The 21,031-nt window shown below is 39.0% G+C and overlaps 2 protein-coding genes across 2 annotated transcripts in view; one reads left to right on the top strand and one right to left on the bottom strand.

Annotated features, from left to right (window-relative positions):
• Positions 1-2,391, top strand: part of gfra4a (GDNF family receptor alpha 4a) — a 94,002-nt gene extending 91,611 nt beyond the window's left edge. Inside the window, exon 8 of the mRNA XM_057342952.1 lies at positions 557-2,391. Within this exon, the coding sequence (XP_057198935.1) occupies positions 557-691 (135 nt within the window). The 3' untranslated portion in view covers positions 692-2,391. The remainder of the gene's footprint in view (positions 1-556) is intronic.
• A 2,750-nt stretch (positions 2,392-5,141) lies between these two features.
• Positions 5,142-21,031, bottom strand: part of atrn (attractin) — a 42,954-nt gene continuing 27,064 nt past the window's right edge. Inside the window, 3 exon segments of the mRNA XM_057342254.1 lie at positions 5,142-7,142; positions 7,262-7,376; positions 10,908-11,015. Of these exon segments, the coding sequence (XP_057198237.1) occupies positions 7,018-7,142; positions 7,262-7,376; positions 10,908-11,015 (348 nt within the window). The 3' untranslated portion in view covers positions 5,142-7,017.

A 21,031-nucleotide genomic window follows, 5' to 3' on the forward strand; every position in this document is an offset into this window, starting at 1 on the left:
GAAAGAAAAAAAAAGAAAAAACAAAACCCTTTTTTTGCACACATAACATCATAAAGCTGTGACCGAATTCACTATTTATTGAAGGGTGAAAGAATGAGCAGTTTCAAACAGAGCGTACAGTGCACATCATAAATAGTACAGTAATGTCTCTAAAACGTATGGTTTTCCATGCTCTTCACATTGTGCTGACACTTAAATTGTTACAATGTCAACAAATTTATATATATCAGGTACTGACTACACTGTCCGAACAGTCGAGTCAGATTTATGACTTACAAAGTGATGTGCCGACAGTCGGACCAAAAGATTGCGTTTGAAAACCCAAAGCAAAGCTTATTGCGCTCACCGTAGCTGTATCCATCTAATGTATCGACCCTGTCTATGATGTGATAAGATGACCAGCGGTAGAAAAGGATGAGATGAGACAAGTGAAACAGTGAAATACAGCAAAACAAAGTGAAAAGGACAGATGCAAAGAACAGATAAAACATCAGGACATGGAGGAATGATAGGAGCGGACGTGCATCTAAACTTATTTGCTCTTTTTGTCCTTTAGATGAACGAGAGAGACAGACTGTGGGGCGACTCCACACTCCCCTCCCCTGATCTCTATGACAACAGTCCTGCAGCAGCCCACCTGGCCATGTTAGCGTGGCTCCTCCCATTCCTGATGCTGGCTCTTCAACTTTAAAAAAAGAGACAGCCAAACAAAACACCATGAACTGGGACAGTGTGTGTGTGTGTGTGATCATGAGTTTTAACCTTCGCCAACCGTATCAGGAAAACTTTGGAGAGAATGCAGGAACTTCTCTAAAGATATGAAATCCTACTCCATTCCTCAATGCAATTTAGTGATTCATTGTCTGGGTATACACAATGACTGAATTCAAAGGGTTTAAATAATTGTGCGTGCGTGTGTGTCACTCGAACTATTTTGGACTAAAATGGTCCCCGTGTAAGATAAAGCCCCCTCTCTATTCAAAGAAAGAGACTGAAATGCAGTCGCCTGGCGGATGAGTCATACGCTACACTCTTAAAAAGTCCACCTGTTCATCATCCATATTTTACGATCTGTTTTCTCCAGCTCTTTTGAGGAGATGACATTGGTACGTGTGCTGTATATTCACAGACGCAGAAGAGTGTTTTCAAAAGTCTGCTCCAAGTAAAAAGTAGAGAGGTATTGGTAAAAGAAAGCGAACGGTAAGAGCTCATTCTTATGAGACTGGGTCTCAATGGGTTAGAGATGGTCTTTATTTTTGTAAATGTGGTTGAATTGTTACGATGCACATACTACAGACTGATTCTCCCTTTCTCAAGCAGTCCTGGAGCGGGTTGTACTTCTGAAGTAAAATGTTATGTAAGGCACAAATATGAAGAGCGACGAGTCCAAGTTAAGTTTTCTTGAATGGTCACATCGTAGGCTTTCTCAGATGGTCCTTGAGCACTTCTTGTGGATATGGTTGTCTAAAATTCTGTATCAAACGTCTTATTGCAAAGCACAAAGCACTTCCTGTTCATGTGAATCCAAGCAGCTTTACCTTCCACATTCATAGCCAATCTGAATGAGCACATTTGAGAAGAATAACAGCACAGTATTCCACCTCCCCTCCATCTCATCAGCACTTGGCATCTGAACGGTTTTGTTGCTTTTTTGTTCTTGATTGTCTTGTGATGACAGTGAATGAGAAGTATTGACCAATGGCTTCTATCGTCAAAAAAAAGGGGCGTGTTTGTTAAACGGGTGGAATTTGTGCATTTTACTTGTAATTTCCTGAAAAATAAAGCTGCCAGGTACGGATATACAGAATAAAGTTTGCAAGTCCTGATATTTACTTGTGCGCAAAGGGAAACTGTTTGTTTCAACAGCCCCAGCTAGAGGTTTTTAGGAATCTGCAGAATGGACTTAAACATGGTAAAACATTCATTAAAACTAAAGTACTGTACATCTATTGGTATCCAAACTTATTTCTATAGCACCTTTCACAATTTTGATATTTTGAATTTTGATGAAAATAAATAGCAGAAAATAAGGAAAAATAAATACCATAGACCACTTTGCAAGATGTAAATGGTCCAGAGGCACTTTAGGTTTAGGTTTTAAAAAATGATGTACAACGCCGAACTTTGTAGGACTATTAAGCATGGGATGTATATTAGTATTACTAACTGTAAAATTATTGTCTACAGTACAAGATTGATCAGTTTTTAGATAGAAAAATGACTGAATTGATGACAAATACATCAAATTTAAACCTTTTTAAGAAATGGACGGGGATCAGATTCAGGACAGGTGCCATTTCTTCCAAAGGCTCATATTTACATCACTTTATTAAAAGAAAATGAATCAAAAACTGTATGCACTTGAGACCAGTGTTGGGTGTAACTAGTTACTAAGTAATTAGTTACTGTAATTTAATTACTTTCCCCTTGAAAAAGTTAAGTAAGGGATTACTCTGTTTTTTCTGTAATTTAATTACAGTTACTTCTGATGTAATTAAACTAAATACTTTGTGTAATATATATGTGTGTGTGCAATAGTGGAATTGACATCAAAAGTCAAAGTCTAACTTTAAAATCCGTGCTTCAATGTATAATTCTCACATTTGTAATACTATGGTCAGTTAATAATACCACTTAATGTAGTTTTAATATTATTTATTTGAATGAATTAAAAGAGCCGTTTCATGTCTATCCTTGAATCACTTAGCTAATCAAGGTTGATGTAGGATATAGAAAGTAATTAGTAATAAGTAATGAAATACTTTTTGGAGAGAGTAATTTGTACAGTGTTCTAATTACAGTATTGAATATGTAATTAGTAACTAGTAATTAATTACTTTTTCAGAGTAACTTGCCCAACACTGCTTGAGACTATGAGACATTTAGTCTCTTATTTTTTAACCAATGATGGTAACCAACGTGGATGCAAAATCGCCACCTACTATGTATTGATATGGGTATCAACCAGATACTGTTGCTGGAGATTATAATATGTGCAGTATTAACACCATATCAGTAAAAAAATGATTAACATTACGGTTTAGGTTAAAATGACAAAAAGACAAAGTGTAATTAAATAACCAAAATATTTATACTAATGGAAGGACTAAGGCTAATAGAATAAAGGTGGGGTGCCCATACAAATTTTTGGGAAGTTCAGTGTGTACCCAGAAAATGTTTTATATACATCCACAGAACTCCGAATACTTATCTTCGGCCACTGTGTGGTATGTGTAAAACTATGAATGACGCATGCTCTGATCTTGTAGAATGTGTGAGTTCTGTGGGTGGAGATTTCAGTGCGGGCTTGTCATTCAGCTCAAGCTGAGGGGGTAATGAGAAACTAGGGAGTACAGTAGCCTCTTTTATTTGCCACGCAGTCTTTACATTGCCACCTGTGTTCATTATCTGGGTCAGCACACCCTGCCCTTCAGTGCCAGTCACACGGAACTCTCTACATGTACCTAATAAACGCCCACAGGTAGCAGTTAGCATAGCGCTACTGCCACATGACAAACTCTAAAGATACACCTAAACATTTTGACCCAAGGGAAGGACGAATGACGAGACGTTTGCTTGCACACCAATTCTGTCCAAAAACCTGAAGCAACTGCTTCACTGGCCAGTCAGTCAAAGACTTCAGAGTTTTTCTATAAAGGCACCCTTCTAAGAATACCGGTTTCAGACAGGGATTTAGGCGTACCTCCGTACACTGTCTGCACAGACAGCATTTTAAGCCTCTTGAGCTGAGGCCAGGAACTGTCATGCTGTTTGCTTTGTGGAATTCTCCCTCTCAGCTCAATCACCAACCTGACAACGACCAAACATCAAAACACTTTCTGTTCGGAATGCCTGCCAATGTACTTGCAATTGGTAAATGCAAATATACAGCAAATGGTGTGAGATTTTGATTAAATTATGGCGCAGCAGAGTCATCATGAGGGTGTATTGCACCGCATCCAGATGAATGGATGTTCTCTGACAGATCCGCCGACTGCATCTGCTCTGAGGTGGGTACATTTTGAGCACTAGATAAACACTGAGGAACAAACACTGAGGGAAAAAAACTGTGTTTTCTATAATAGCACACAGACTTTAGGTTTAAAGTACAATCTCAAAACTGGATTTTCTGAAGTCAGATTATTTTAGAAAAAAACCCCACATCAAGCGGCATGATTTGATGTGTCATTCTTAATCTTAACATTGTAGATTTGTTTCAATGTCTCAACGCACAATAGTAATAGAGTACCTCAGAGATGACATTTTGTAGGCCAACCCGGAAGTTAGCACCGCACTGGTTCCCTCAACCGAAAGCCTATGGATTTTTCCCATAGACGTTTTGTCTATCAAGATAATCTTTCCAAATAAACACAACATTTGTTACTTCGAAAGCTTAAATACAATTGGCAGAAGTAAAAAGCTAACATGATGCTATAAACAGACTACACTACGTTCGCTTGATATCCACGTCGCCACCACCAAGCCTCCGGCAACTTTTTCAAACGTTATATAAAACGTGTTCTCTGGTTAGTAAATATTCATGAATAAAGGTCCGTCCACACTTTACAGATTTGTGCCCATGTTACATTATTTGTGAGATTACTATGCGTGATCACGTTTACCATCCCTGCCAAAGGATGTAGTCGCTTTTAGAAACTACCGTTTTTAAGACACAATAAAGCTTTTAAAAAAGCACAAGTGGGTTTTAACTGGTGTGTTTGATGTCATAGAATAAAATGTGAAAATATTTAGAGGTTTTGTTAACCACAGATCTTATCGAAGGAAATTTACCAGAGCCCCATTCAAAAAAAAACATAGACATTGGGGCGATGGAACCAGAAAGTGTTAAAAGTGCATACAAAAATATGTCATCTCTGCGGTACTCTATATAGTGATGTGGTATGCTATGCACCACTAAAAACAATGGTAAGAAGATACATGTAGCTGTAGGAAATAGGCATATATTAGATGTACAGCTATTTAATTTAATTAATATTATATGATCATTTACTATATTAACCACTGGTACAAACTGCTAAAATAAACTCATCACCTGTCGAAATAAATTATGGCAAAGAAAACATAATATAAAAAAGCTGCATTTCATTTTTAACAGAACAATCGATATGAAGACAGACATATTCGTTTTACCATTTAATTAAAGACAAAATGTTCTAGGTCATTCTTTATGTACACATAATTACAAGATGAGTTTAAATTTTCAGATCTTTCACCTTTTAAAGTAGGCAGCTAGTTTAAAGTTTGTTCATGACATTCACCATCTTACATACAAAAGAAGCTGCAATGCAGTCACATTTCAATAAAAAGCCTGGGCTTCTCCACACGCCAAGCGCTGGGAGTCGCTTAACAGACACGCATTCACATTACTGTCCATCGCTATGTACAAAAAACTTGAGTGCACTTGCTGCTACAGTATACATTTTAACAAACTACAGACTTCATATCTACAGCATCACTGTATATAGATGGTGCAGTCAGTGTGTGTGTGTGTGTGTCTACAGGAGTACTGTTTGAGGCTTATAGAGACAAGCATTGTGGCAATGAACTTCCAGAAGTAAGAGAGACCAGCTCCTTTCATTAAATCACTTGTGTGTATGTATCATTTCCCTTTTGGGCCCTTTTATAATACACTACGAACGTAAGAACCTTCTGGCACTTCGGCCCATCTTTTTTTTTTAACAAATCTGAATCTGTAAGAATTAAACGTGTCTCTCTATGATCACCTTTACATTCACACTTTATAATCAGGATCACAGGAAGATTAGTGACTACTGTTAGTGTTGTCTGCATTGAGACAGATGCTTTGCTCCGTTCAAGTGGCCTGTGTCCCTTTATTCACGGCTCACTCAAACGGCACCAAAAACCAAGCAATCAGGTCATCTGTGCTGTCGCCTATTCTGGCACACTCGCAGAACGAAAAACATGATGACAGCACCGCTACACCCACTTATACGTCGCTTCTGAATTCATAATGTCACATTTGCTCATTCCATCTTTGACCTTTCCTTTGCACCAGGCAATCCACTCCATACCCAGATGGATCCCCTCGGTATCCAACACACACACCTGGGTCGGTGCATTTGTGTATGCAGATAATCCCTCCCTGGGCAAAAATGACATCTGACATTTTGAAAAACCCAAACAAGGTCCCTGCTTGTTCTGATTGCGCCCTGCCGCCCACCTGCCATCTCCTTTTTATATCTTCTTTGTTTCCTTCCACCGTTTGAGAAACAGCCTGAGATTTTTAGATAAGCGGAGGGTAAAAGCAGAGGCGGCACTATCATTACCGCAAACATAAACACCCGAGCGTGATCTTCCTAATAGCCTGGATCAGTAAACATGTGAATGGAGGAAATTCGGCGGAGAACGGAAAGATGTGGAAAGGAAAAATGAAGATCCTCTTTTTCGGCAATCTCTGTGGAGACAGCAGAGATGACCTGTAAAATTAAATCCGTGTGAACAGCAGACTCACAGCAGGCTCATTCCACAGAACTAGTGCACCACACGCAAATTAGACATGATTTACAAATAAAACTAATTTGTTGCGACTGAACTACTGAAGGAGCCATGATTAGAGACAAAGGCGCACTGAACGGCTCCAAAAGACACCCCGTGTGTTCACGCACACGTGTGTGTGTGTGATAGCCATGCAGCCAACGACCGTCTCCAGAAGGGAAGTATGTGTGTTGCCTTCGATACGCAGATGCAGCAGTGCAAGGATTCTTCCTCCTGATTGTAAAAACAGAATAAAATAACTGAAATAAGTTAAATATAATAAAGTGGCCCGTGGGTAAAGTCCTATCAGTCAGGGTCACGCAGGAGTCCGTCTTTTTCGCTTCAGTTCGTTTTTCGTTGGCCAGGAGCGATTCAATTTCTCCAATCAGAGAGTCAGCTTGGTTTCGGTAAACCACGCCCCGCCGCATCTCCCGTGACCCGGCTGTTAGTGTATGTTGCTGTGATTCAGTCTTAAGAGGTCTGAGGTCAGATGATGAAGGGTCAGATGCAGGTGGCGGGCTGTGCTAACGGCTGCTGCTTACGGCTACGCAATCCTGACGATTTCTCCTTATAACCCAGGCACATCTGCTGAGAGACGTCCACTAACGCACTCGCTACTGCCAGACCTGAGGATAAAAAGACAAAGAGGGTGTTTTAGACCATCACTATAATGGCCTTGGCAGCAGAAAGCGTAAAATTGTTCAACACTCAGCGTGGGGCAAAATGACTTGGCGCGCAGACCCACCTGACTGTCCCGGAGGAGGGATGCCCCCTGGTCCTCTGGGTAATCTAACAAAGATAGACAGCACTGCTGCCTTATTCCCAAAACAGGGCTCCAAGGCTATAGGTTTAGGGACAGACTATATGAAGAAAAAGAGAGAAATATATTAATTTACATACATTGCCCTACACATGTAACACTGAAATTGGCTTTAAAGTTACTTGATTTTATAGTGGATTTTATGTTTACTGCAATTTTCACATGCTGTTTTCAGAATCAGAGCATGGCTGAGTCAAAGCAGTTTAGCTGATATACGCACACCTGGGACAATGGTGTCTTATCATATCGCTGTTATTTTATTAAACACTTTTCCCCTTAGCCACTGTAAAATCACTAAAGCAAAGCCTCTTGTGGTATACTGCTTTATACGCCAAAACTGAAACCTGAAAAACACTCCAAAGTACAGTACACTGTAGGTGAAAACTAAAAAACTAAGAATTAGAAATTAAATAAAAGTCGGTTTCTGGTTATTTTAATTTGTCCCAAATTCTCGTACATTTTTTACATACAATGATGCTATCGAATGGTAATACCATGTTTTAGAAAGGTTGTCTTAATCATATACTGCAGTAAACATATAAAATATACCATAGTTATATAGAGAAATTGACCAAAGTGTGTGTTTTTTTGGCGTATTTATTGAGAAAAATGCAATATAATATACATAACCATTTGTGGCATAATGAAGCGTTACGTTTTAATTACCTTCGAATGAGCTATTTCTATCTACATACACTACAGGTCCCCTTACATGTATTTCACCATGTTGTTTCTACAGTAGCCCTAAAGGGACAACCTGCTCTACAAAGAGCGTCTCATAAATACATGATCTCCTACGGCAAAGTGAAAACGTGACAACATTTTAGTTCCATGTCAGCCACTGCAGTGCTTCAAAAGGGAGGGGGGAGTGGTGGAGTGAGCCATTGGTTGCAATTCACAACTTCACCACTAGATGCTGCTAAAATTTATACGCTGGACCTTTAAATTTATTAGACCATGTGTTATAATAAAGAGAAAACAGATATTTTATAAATCTGTCAAAAACTTGTTTAAAACTAAAAATTATATTGTCGTTTATTAGGCAAAAAACTAAACAACTGAAAACAACTGAATAGTCTATTCACACATACTGACCAAAAAAACTTCATATTTTATAAGGCCTCCTTTAGCCTTGATAACAACAGTTTGTATTCTTGCTGGTAGTTTTTATGTACTTTTCCACAGTCGTTGTTCTTATTGACTGTAATTGGGCATCTGAATAAGAACATAATTAAGTGCTTTACTATTTTTTCTGCTTTGTAAAACAATGAATTCAAATATTCATGTATAACAATAATCATATTTTAGCAAAAGAAATACCACTCTGACTGAAGTGCTTACACATACTGGTGGATTAACCTTAACAGAAACATGAAAAAATGCTCCTGGGCAGCTGTGGCACAAACATTAAATCGGGTGGTGGTCCAATAAATTTGTATATACATTGTATATGATATGATGTCATTTCATATTTGCTGTATCTGCATGTCACCAGACACAGACCTTTTGTTTTGAAACTCTATGAACAATTTTAACACATACATTTTTATTTCCAGATTTACATAAACTGACTCCCTCCCTTATATACATTCACTTTTCCACTGCCTAACAACTCACATTCTATACTATGCGTATGCATAGTATAAGCATATACAGGTTTAAAAAGTCAGTCCTCCTACCACTCACACAATCTACCTCTTTGTACAACAACTTTGCATATTCTCCTCTCTTTATATATTCAACTCTTTAAAGCATTTCTTATCCTCCCGATACCAGTTCACCCCCACGCCATACACACCTACTTCTAACACACACACAAGCAAAAACAAACTCCTAGTAAAATTCAATTACAGCATCTGAGAGGAACAGCATCCGAGTATGTATGTGTATATGTGTCAATTAAGTTTGGACCTGGGCGATTATCTGAAGCAACCAGACTGAGTGAGCACAAGACAGGTTCTGTTTAATTAACTCTTATAATTAAAAATGAGAGCCACAATGAGAGAGAGAGAGAGAGAGAGAGAGAGAGAGAGAGGTATGGTGGTAATAAATGTGTAAATATTTAAAATGTTTGTTGTTCAGGCGACTTAGCAGAAAGACTAGTTAGTCAACTAGTTGGTTACGTTCTGTTGGTTTTCCTTTCTTGCCTTTCATAAGAGGATTAGCTCAAGAGAACAAATGTAATACTTTACATCTGACAAGGTGTTGAGATTGTGGCAAGATCAAAACAAACGTCAAGTTTATTGCTACAGTGATTTTAAGCGGATGAAGGCTTTTCCTGAAGGAAAGAAAAATCTAGATAAACTAGCCAACTTTTTGACTATGTGTGTTGGATAATGTAACCTATTGCTGGTCCAAAACCCCATTGAAAATCTGGAATTCAAAATCAAATAGTTTATTTTCTGGTATTTATATTATTTTGGTTCAACAACCAAGCAAGCAAATATGGGTCATTGATTATGTTAGCTTATCCATAAAAATGTCAGATTTCCTTGCTTCAAATGAAGCGCACAAGATACGCTTTGGGACATTTCCAGATCATTTTGTGATAACGTGGATCATTGAGTTTAGCCTGTGGAGTCCATGTTAGATGTCATTAATGCTAATAGGAGACATGCAAAATATTGAAACAATGTTTTATACAATATACAATGAAAAAAATATGCTAGTGGTCTCAGAGTTTTGGACCCCACTATATGTATATGCTGTATATAGAATATTGAGTATGTCAGGGGGTCATATACTGCAGCAGTAAATGCTCTGATGTCTCGGCTCCTGTGTTCTTTACCATTACTTCACTTTAACACCCTCAGGGCCCCTTTATCAGATTTGAGACAAATAACTACATTTATAGTTTTCGGCTCTCAAAAAATGGCTGGATTGTAATTACTTTTAAAGTATAGGACATTGATAGAGCAGAAGAGAGAACAGAGGCGAGAGGTAAATCTAAATTGGATCTTCAATTCAAGGCTGTCATTACAATGTTCTAAAAACAGTAATTACAATCCAGCAATTCTTCATAATAAAAAAACTATGAAATACAAGCATTGGTCAAAAGATCTCACTGAGGGACCAATAGGCTGTGAAACTAAAGTAAACAGATCTAAACAAAGCATCATCACAACAAGAAAGTTGAACAGAAGTCAACAGACGAATCGGCTGTAGGCATATAAATGTGTTGGTTTAAAGTTGCCTTTACATTCATGCTAAGAGTCTAAATAACAAAGCCTCAGTCTGAATGCTGTCTGAGACTCCAGAAACAATAGTTCTGCTTCAAAACATAGTAAGCTGCCTACATGGATGGTATTTTAAGGTGTTTCTGTATGTCAGATACCAGGATTTTACTCATTTCAATGATCGTTTAAGCATTGATATCAGAACTTTTAATGCTCTCATATCTGGAGGCTTTTAATGGCCATGCAGGTATGCTGTTGTAAAGGGCCGCAAATGTAGACAGCAGACGGCTAGTCAGCTCACTAGATTTTGGAACGGAGCCAGTGACTCAGCCTATTCCCAACTTTAACATGCATTAACCAAAGACTTTTGTCATCACACCAAAGGTCACGCTAACCTTCACGTTTCCACCAATCAGGTCTGGCGGCTCGTCCTCCGTCTCCAAGGCGACGTTGATGGTAGCGAACGGTCGGCTGGCCATCTGCTGCATTTCTCGCAGGAGTTGCTGAGGAAGTGAGGAGAAAGATTATTCAACAGCGTTATGCACGCACACAAACACGCATACGGCTCCATACACCCTTACAAAAAAGATGAAAATATAAAGGTAAAAAGCTATACTTGAGTTTGAAAGATGTGAGCTGAACTTAAAAGAAGGCCCGATTAAAACAAGCTTGTGAGCAATAAATACATGAAAGAGCAATCTAAGAGGTAGTCAAACAAAAGGGAACTGCATATCTTCAAAGGAGAGAGAGAGACAGACAGCAGAGAAGAGATCAAATGGGCGTTAAGCATAAATGATGGCACTCTTTACTTAAACGTCTGGGAAAAACTAAACAAAACAACAAAACACACAAAAAACGCTACAAAACCACTCAATGAAAAAGGAACACATGAAGAGCGCCTGACAGCAGCAGATATTAAAATTCCATACGTTGCGACGCGTGACAGCTGTAATCAAGAGCTCTTTTTCTTTTTTGGGCGAGCCATGTCTTTAAACGCCCGTCAACAAATACGGCATGACTGAAAGAATGAACAAATTGATGGAATATAGTGAACAAAGGCAGTCAGAATGTTCACTCGGCCGTGGAGGAAGCAAGATTTCGAGATGGAAAAAAATGTAACATTGTTTGGAACTTTTGACTTGAGGACAGAAACCGTGGAGGATGACAAGGAGAAAAACTGACGGAAAAAGAATCGGGACACAAGGTCAGACAGACTTGAACCCACATCATTCATCTGTGCACCACAGTTAATAATACAAATATGTACAACTTTATATTATATAAGTGTACAAATCTGAGCACAATACTTAAAAACATCATTTTTTTATTTGTCCACACTCTCATATAAAAGGGGCAACAAAAATGTTGGTAACACTTTAGTACAGGGACCAATTCTCACTATTAACTAGTTGCTTATTAGATGCCTATTATTAGCATATTGGCTGTTTATTAGTACTTATAAAGCACATATGCTACATCCCTATTTCTACCCAATACCTAAACCTAACAACTACCTTACTAACTATGAATAAGCAACAGATTAGGAGTTTATTGAGGCAAAAGTCGTAATTAATGGTTTGTTAATAGCGAGAATTGGACCTTAAAATAAAGTGTGACCAAAATTTCTTTACAGTGATGCCATAGAACTATTTTTGGTTCTCCAAAGAACCATTTTCTCACAGGTTCTTATAGACGGTTTCATCGGTTAACTTCCGGTCTGTGTTTGGTTATAGCCTAATATACACTCACCTAAAGGATTATTAGGAACACCTGTTCAATTTCTCATTAATGCAATTATCTAATCAACCAATCACATGGCAGTTGCTTCAATGCATTTAGGGGTGTGGTCCTGGTCAAGACAATCTCCTGAACTCCAAACTGAATGTCAGAATGGGAAAGAAAGGTGATTTAAGCAATTTTGAGCGTGGCATGGTTGTTGGTGCCAGACGGGCCGGTCTGAGTATTTCACAATCTGCTCAGTTACTGGGATTTTCACGCACAACCATTTCTAGGGTTTACAAAGAATGGTGTGAAAAGGGAAAAACATCCAGTATGCGGCAGTCCTGTGGGCGAAAATGCCTTGTTGATGCTAGAGGTCAGAGGAGAATGGGCCGACTGATTCAAGCTGATAGAAGAGCAACTTTGACTGAAATAACCACTCGTTACAACCGAGGTATGCAGCAAAGCATTTGTGAAGCCACAACACGCACAACCTTGAGGCAGATGGGCTACAACAGCAGAAGACCCCACCGGGTACCACTCATCTCCACTACAAATAGGAAAAAGAGGCTACAATTTGCACGAGCTCACCAAAATTGGACAGTTGAAGACTGGAAAAATGTTGCCTGGTCTGATGAGTCTCGATTTCTGTTGAGACATTCAAATGGTAGAGTCAGAATTTGGCGTAAACAGAATGAGAACATGGATCCATCATGCCTTGTTACCACTGTGCAGGCTGGTGGTGGTGGTGTAATGGTGTGGGGGATGTTTTCTTGGCACACTTTAGGCCCCTTAGTGCCAATTGGGCATCGTTTAAATGCCACGGCCTACCTGAGCATTGTTTCTGACCATGTCCATCCCTTTATGACCACCATGTACCCATCCTCTAATGGCTACTTCCAGCAGGATAATGCACCATGTCACAAAGCTCGAATCATTTCAAATTGGTTTCTTGAACATGACAATGAGTTCACTGTACTAGAATGGCCCCCACAGTCACCAGATCTCAACCCGATAGAACATCTTTGGGATGTGGTGGAACGGGAGCTTCGTGCCCTGGATGTGCATCCCACAAATCTCCATCAACTGCAAGATGCTATCCTATCAATATGGGCCAACATTTCTAAAGAATGCTTTCAGCACCTTGTTGAATCAATGCCACGTAGAATTAAGGCAGTTCTGAAGGCGAAAGGGGGTCAAACACCGTATTAGTATGGTGTTCCTAATAATCCTTTAGGTGAGTGTATATATTTTTAAATTTAATTGATATTAATTTTATTGCATATTAACTGCATTAAATTAATTTAAAATTACTCAACAGTAATTGATTCTTTACGGAGGTCTACCGGAAGTTAAGTTTGGGCCACAAAGCGTTTGTTTATGTTGTCGACGCTGAAACCGTCTATAAGAACTTCATAAGCAGATCTTATTTCTGGTTTTATATAATCTAAAGAACCTTTTTCTATTACCAAAAAGCTTTCGCGAAACAGACATTGAAAGTAATAAGGATGTTAAAGGTTTGATTTGGAACAATTCTGTAAAAATGGTTCTTTAACGGTCTAGCACCTTTTTGTAAGCGCGTAACAATCTCTGTGGTTATAAATCATCATTAGATGATATATCTTTATCAACATAATCTTGCTACATAAAAAAAAAGAAGTCCCTGCATGGCATACAGTACTACATGTATTAAATCTTTTAACAGAAGTTAAACGGTCAGAAAACAGTGCCGTTTGTTTTCTTTAATTTATGATTACTTTATGAAAATCTCAAACATCCTAAAGAACGAGTTAAGAACCAAACCAAACACACCTCAATGAAGTTCTAAACGTAGGTTCGGGAGGAGCCTAAACATTCAGTCCTGTCAATCATCCTTAAGAGCGTATATAAGCAGCAGTCTCCGTGCCGCCCAAGCGCTAGTTCTTCCGGCATCCCTCCTCCTCCCCATCTCCTCCTACCTTGCTTTTATTCTTCCTCTGTGCAGTTCTATTAAGGGGGGGTTAAGCTCGGAGCTCGGGCCGAGCCTTGGGGTTCAAGCCCCCTTCGAGGACAGCAAGCCAAGTTTGTTTACCATTATCTAGCAAGACTGAATGGGAAGGCGAACTAGTGAAACCGACTAAACAAGCTCTTTAAATGACTTGTGTGCGTGTGAACAGTTGTGTTGGGGCACGGTTGGAACTAAAGACTACAGGACTGTGGTCCTCCAGGACTGGAATTCGACACCCCTGCCCTAAAGGTTCACACTCCTATTGGCCCCTGAAGTTAATGATGAGAGAGAGCCAGAGAAAGAGAGAGAGATAAGAGCAAAACAAGCCTCTTCACAGCATACCACTCAATTAGAAAACCTCACTGACTGACTTCTAGCCCTCTCTGCAGGAAACCGGCATGTCATTTAATCTGTGAGTTTATGTGTGTGTGCATCTGTCTGTCCATGTGCAAAAGCTCAGCCCAACACACAACAGAAAGTCGAGAGAGAGAGCGATTGAGCGCTCGCTCCAGGGAGCAGAACAACTGTCACACACTCATAACCACACGGTCCCGCTGCAACACATCAAAGTGCATATTTACTGATGTGTGCTTTAGACCACCGTCAGGAATATACAGCATATCCAAAGAGACAGAGCTGAGGGCTAAAGATGGATGAGGAGAGGGGGGAAAGAGAGAGATCTTTCAATCAACCTTCAAGAGAAGCAGTGCTGAATCAGACTATGGGGCGCTGAATACTGATCTGAGACCTGCGTGCTCAATGTATCACCAAAGATACATTGATATTAGGGATATTAGTGCCCGGAGTGTCAAACAAGCAGTCTGTTTGAAGGAGGACCTGTATGATTGGGGATCACTGGGCCCAGTAAGAAACCAGTCCCATTCGGTTTTGTCACCTAAAACCAGATTATTAATCTTAAACTGGATGGTTTTTTACCACTGGTAGCTTTAAAATGGAAGAATTATTTAAATAAGTTAACCATTCCAAGCTGGCATATGACCCCAAGACTGAGAACGTCTTTAAAATGTCAGTGTAAATGCTTCTGCTCACAGTATATACAGTATGTTGCATCAGATGTGCCCTCATTTGCAGTGTATACTATGTAGCGCACATTTGAAAGCTGACAGCCGGCATAAAACAAGACACACGCTGACTGAACACAGCAAAGTTTGCAGACTGCCAGTATTCAGCTTTTTAAATGACACAAATCCAGATAGATGAAAAGGAATCTCCGCGGAGTGTAAATAAAAGGGAAAATCTTAAAGGGAAACTATAGGAGAGGGGTAATTTGCCCAAAATAACCATCAGAAGCATCATCTCACCCCAGCTGTAAACGCAAGTCGTCTCCGCTCATGGCCCGGTACCGGATTCATGGTTTTATATGTTTGACATTATACTGATTTACACAGACTGATGCTTATCAGAAAAACATGCGGGAAAAGGAATAATTTAGGGGCTGCTGAGAGTGTCTGAGAAAATATTAGTGTTGCATGCCCGAGTAGACAGAGGAGAGGAGAGAAAGAGAGGGAGAGACGTTCCAAGTAGGAGGATGATGGCAGAGAAAGAGCCACCCAGTCAGAGATAAACCTGGGCCACTGTGAGAGATTAATGCAGGAATATAATCCCCCAAATGAGCCCTAATCCAACTGCCTAATTATTCCCACAAACTCCTGAGACTACAGATTAGAGGAATTAATATCACTGCCTTACAGCACAGACAAAGAGAGAAGCTGTACATTCTGCATGTCTTTAGCCACAACCCACATCTACATAATTCACATGCAAAACTATTCAAGCACACAAATTTAATGCGTTTCAATATTTTTCAACAGAGATGGAGCTGATCTGAAACACTGCACTTGGCAAATAACAAGTTCAGTACGGTGAATATAAATAGCGAAGACATCTGATTCATGGATTTACAACTAGAAAACTCTTTGTACAGAAAAACACCCAGCAATCTGCTGTCCTTATGTCCACGTTTCAGAGTTCCACACCTTTTGACTAACACATTTTCATGTCTTTTTTGACTAGAGGTTGTAAATAAAATCATTTTACAGTTTGGGCACTGCAATTACAGAAAAAAACAACATAAATATTCAGTTACACTTTATATTAAGGTACACTAAATTATCATTAACTACTTGCTTATTAACATGCATATTGGTTGTATATTAGTATGTATAAAGCATATATTAACGTCTTATTCTGCATTACCTTATTCTAAATCCCTTAATTCCCACCCAATACCTAAACCTAAAAACTACTTTATAATCTCGTTTTGGAACCAAACTCTTCAAATATACTAGTGCTGTCAAGTCAATTAACCATGATTCATTGATTTAGGAATCGATTAATCGAGATTAATAGATTTGACAACACTGAAAATTCAAATCTTTGTTATGTATCTTTAATCAAATCAGCATTTTAATAAAATATACAGAGTAATACAAAACAAAAGTAATAGGAAATAAATGTACAGGTTTTTGTTTGATTGCAAGGTCTATCGGCAGATAGTGTAAAAACAGACAAAGATCAGGGCCGATATATCCTGTCAATCAAAAGAGGACAGGAAAATGCAACAAATGTGAAGAAACATCACCAGTTTGATGGTCAAAATTAATCGTCATTATATGAATTAATAACATTCAGAAAGTTACGAAACATATTCATTTGGTCACACATTATTTTAAGGTCCAATTCTTCGTATTAATAAACCAATAACTACGACTTCTGCCTCAGTAAACTCCTTATTTGTTGCTTATTTTTGCATATAATTATGCAAAAATGCATATGCATATAATTATGCTTACATTTTGCAATAAATGCATTTACATTTATTAATTTGGCAAACGCTTTTATCCAAAGCGACTTACAAGTAGGAGAGCATACAAACAGATTAGGGAAGCAGAGTATGGTCATGTAGAATATGTGCTTTATAAGTACTAATAAACAGCCAATATGCTAATAATAGGCTTGCTAATAAGCAACTAGTTAATAGGTAGAATTGGTCCCTGTACTAAAGTGTTACCGTTTATTTAATCTACAGTATCTCTATCGGCACCAGCAGATATCACTCTGAATAATTTAGTATCGGTGCATCTCTATTTAAAAGCAACACACTTCATAGTAATTCACCTTGATGCTCTTTTTCAATGAAAATTGAAAAACAGATTATTGTGACAGCAACAGTGTAAGTACTTTACATCAATATTAAAAGTCTTAACAGCACTGTAACTACTTTCAAAACAGGTCAACAGTGCTATACAAGTTTATAAAGTAAAGCCATGCTCATTTGCAGCATCAAAGCAAAACGAATTCGTGCTCTGAGGAATATCGGAGCGATAAGGGAATATCAGCGAGTCTATAATGACCAGAATGTTCTCATTACCTGTGTTATTTCTGCGCAGACACTACAGGGACAGCACGTTCTGAAGGAGACAGGCATGCCCACGTTACTTGCCATCTTAAATCTGTCTGCAGCTGCAGCTGGTTCATAATGGCCACCAGTGGATAAGAACAACTTGTCAACCAATCCCATCTGTATTTCCTGAACTCTTCTTAATGGTGGCATGGGAAGACCAGGATCCGTTACAAAAGAGTATTTTCATGCCGGGACAAGACAATTTTCTGGAAATCCAATTGTCTCTTGCAACACAGTTTTGATGAGTTTACTTGGACCACATGCTGATATCAGTGGTTTAGCGTCCATTCATCTATTACATACAGTGGGAGGGAGTGTGTGCTGTTGAGTGCGGCACTCGGTGTCTAGCCTTTGCTCAACGGCAGGAGTGTTTCAGTTGTATGTGGGTGAGAAAGCAAGAGCGTATTACTGCAGACCTCCAATTGAGAGGTGTTCAGAGCATCACTCATGAACTTGACTGCAACGACGGCGATCATTCGGCCAAACACGCAAACAGACACACCGAGACCAGCGAGTTCCTCAACGCCCGCAAACCCTTCATCAGGAGGAAGGGGGAGGCTGATGTAAGCTTTTACAGTTAATCCTCTGAAGCAGCAGAGAGAAATAAAGAGAGGTAGAGAAAGAGCTGCTGACCGCGTGGAAACACAAGAGAAAAATGGTTTCACTTTATTAAAATACTGGAACCAATTTTCAAGCAGTCCTATAAATGGTTCTCATTTTTCCACCAACACACACAGTTCAGACCATGCTGCTAATACTGCAATTGTGTTTCGAGTTTCACTCGTATGTATTTTTTCATCTCGTCTCCTCAACTCTAACTGAATTAGCAGGTTATCACTCCTAATACCATTATAACCACCCTAAGTCACAAACTTCCTAATTATAAACGGTAACACTTTAGTACAGGGACCAATTCTCACTATTAGCTAGTTGCTTATTAGATGCCTATTTTTAGCATATTGGCTGTTTATTAGTACTTATAAAGCACATATGCTACATGACCATACTCTACTTCCCTAATCCTACCCAATACCTAAACCTAACAACTACCTTACTAACTATTAATAAGCAACAGATTAGTAGTTTACGGAGGCAAAAGTCATAGTTAATGGTTTATTAATACCGAGAATTGGACCTTAAAATAAAGTGTGACCTTATAAACATATTCATTTGTTCATGTTCTCAAGCAGAGACAAAACACACGATGACTGTTTCAGTACGATAGGAGATGTTTGCCTCAGAGCATCTGCGATCGCGTAATGCTTCTCTTAATCATCTCACGCAGGCGAAACGTGAAATGTGTCAAGACAGAGAAAACATTAGCGCAGAGGTGAACAGTCTGAGAAGTGTTTTGACTCCACTGACAGGAATCTATTTGAGGACGAAAAAGCCTACATTACTAACAGCACTGACAGTTCAATCTCACGCTGAACACTGAATTGAAAGAAAGCCTGGCTTGCATCAGAACCCAGAGGACGTTGCATTGCTGAGGTGAGTGGTCCAAAACATTCCAGCTTTGTACAGGGCAGTTGAAAGAAACTAAGCAACAGCACCGTTTGCGAGGGGATACAATACACACAGCGAACCAGAGAAAGACATCAAGAAGCTGCCAAAACTACGAATTCTGCTCAAATCTTTTTATTTTGAGAGTTATGATGGCTTCCTTGGCGTTAGACAACACAACGTTGACAAGGATATTTCAGGAAATAAACATCAGGAGACAGAGCCGGACTCAACCGGGTCTCTCCTGACACAGTGCAGCACTGTTCTTACAAACCGTTTTAAGAAATGTCGTTCTTACAAACGACATTTTTCTTGTCGGACATTTTGAAATCGCAGTCTTGATTTAATATTACTCTTCCTGTGCCCAAAAAAGAAAAACAGTATCCTTGAGGAATTCGCACAAACGTTTAGACCCACCGGACGCACAACAACCTACAGTAGAAATGCAAAGATTTCTCGTAAAAGTCATTCTATGACTATTTTCCACCCTTTCACCCAAGAATGAGACGAGCATTTTGAACACTGCAAATGGCCAACACACTCATTAAACTAATAAATCAATATCATTATTCAACATTATTTTCAAAAGGCTCTTAAAAGCTTTCAGACAGTATTACAGATCTACTTGATTCACCCGAGTCGCCTTTTTGCTTTTTTGTTTCAATAAACAGGTTTTGAATTATCTAGAAATGTCTGACCTTCTGTAAATTTTGAAGTAGGTTCGGTAATCTAAACTCTTTACTCATAATATCATAATACAAAAACAAAACGACCAAATCACCTTGAATGAGTTGGCAACATGTGTATGAGTTGTTCCAACAGTAAAAAGGGACGCGCACACGCACAGAAGCTATCAGGGCACCTCATTATAGCACACTCACATAGACAAAGAATATCGACAGCTATTCCCACTACAGCTAATTCACAAGCCACTTGCTGTCAGTTTAATTCATGGGCTCATCAATAAAGTTGTGTGAGAGAGTGTGTGTGTCACAGAGGACCGATGAAAGCCACTAAACACAAGCCTTTGGTCACTGCAAATTTGAATCGTATTAATCTTCACGTGTATATGTGAGAAAAACATTCTCGAAACCAACAGCAACGTGTCCTGGTATTTTCTCTCATATTCAGCATTCAGCGCATCAAGCCTTATTCTAAAACACTGACTACGGGGCACTAAAGGGAAATTTCAAAGGGATGCTTTGGTGAATGCGATTCCGTGAATGACGCACGTTGGCTAGATTAAAGAAAATAATCAGCAGTCTGTTAGCATCAGCTCATCTCCACTGAGTGGCCCACATTTGCATATCTTATCATTTCAGCTGATAAACGGATACCCCGCATCTTTGATTTTGGGTCGCAATACACGCTCTTCCCACGAGGCTTGTGATATTTATCAGAGAAGGATTTACCTGGAAAGAGCAACTCGGGAGGAATTCTGTGTAATTACTCGCGCACACACACACTTGCACACCATGCAGAGCGCTTTGAGAAAAGGTCACTTCTGATTTGCAATTACAGTTTTGACATCAGAGCGACCCTCGGAAGGTCTCCCAAATCTTCAAACGGGAAGCTGGTCTTCAGCATACGTACGTACGCACACAATTTTTAAAACGTATATGATTTGTTTTTGAATAAATTGTTACAAAACAAAACAGAATATACCTGTACATAAAAGAAACTTTAAGAAATGATCAATTAAAAAAATGACTCGGCCTCAAGTTGTTCAAATCTGTATAGATTTCTTTGTTCTGATGAACACAGAGAAAGATATTTGGAAAAAAGCTTGTAACCAAACAGTTCTTGGCCACCACTGACTACCATAGTAGGAAAAATTGCTTTATAAATGTCTTTATGTTGAACGCAAAAGAAGATATTTTGAAGAA

The sequence above is a fragment of the Triplophysa rosa genome, linkage group LG9, assembly GCF_024868665.1.
Source record: "Triplophysa rosa linkage group LG9, Trosa_1v2, whole genome shotgun sequence".
In the NCBI taxonomy this organism is placed as follows: Eukaryota; Metazoa; Chordata; class Actinopteri; order Cypriniformes; family Nemacheilidae; genus Triplophysa; species Triplophysa rosa.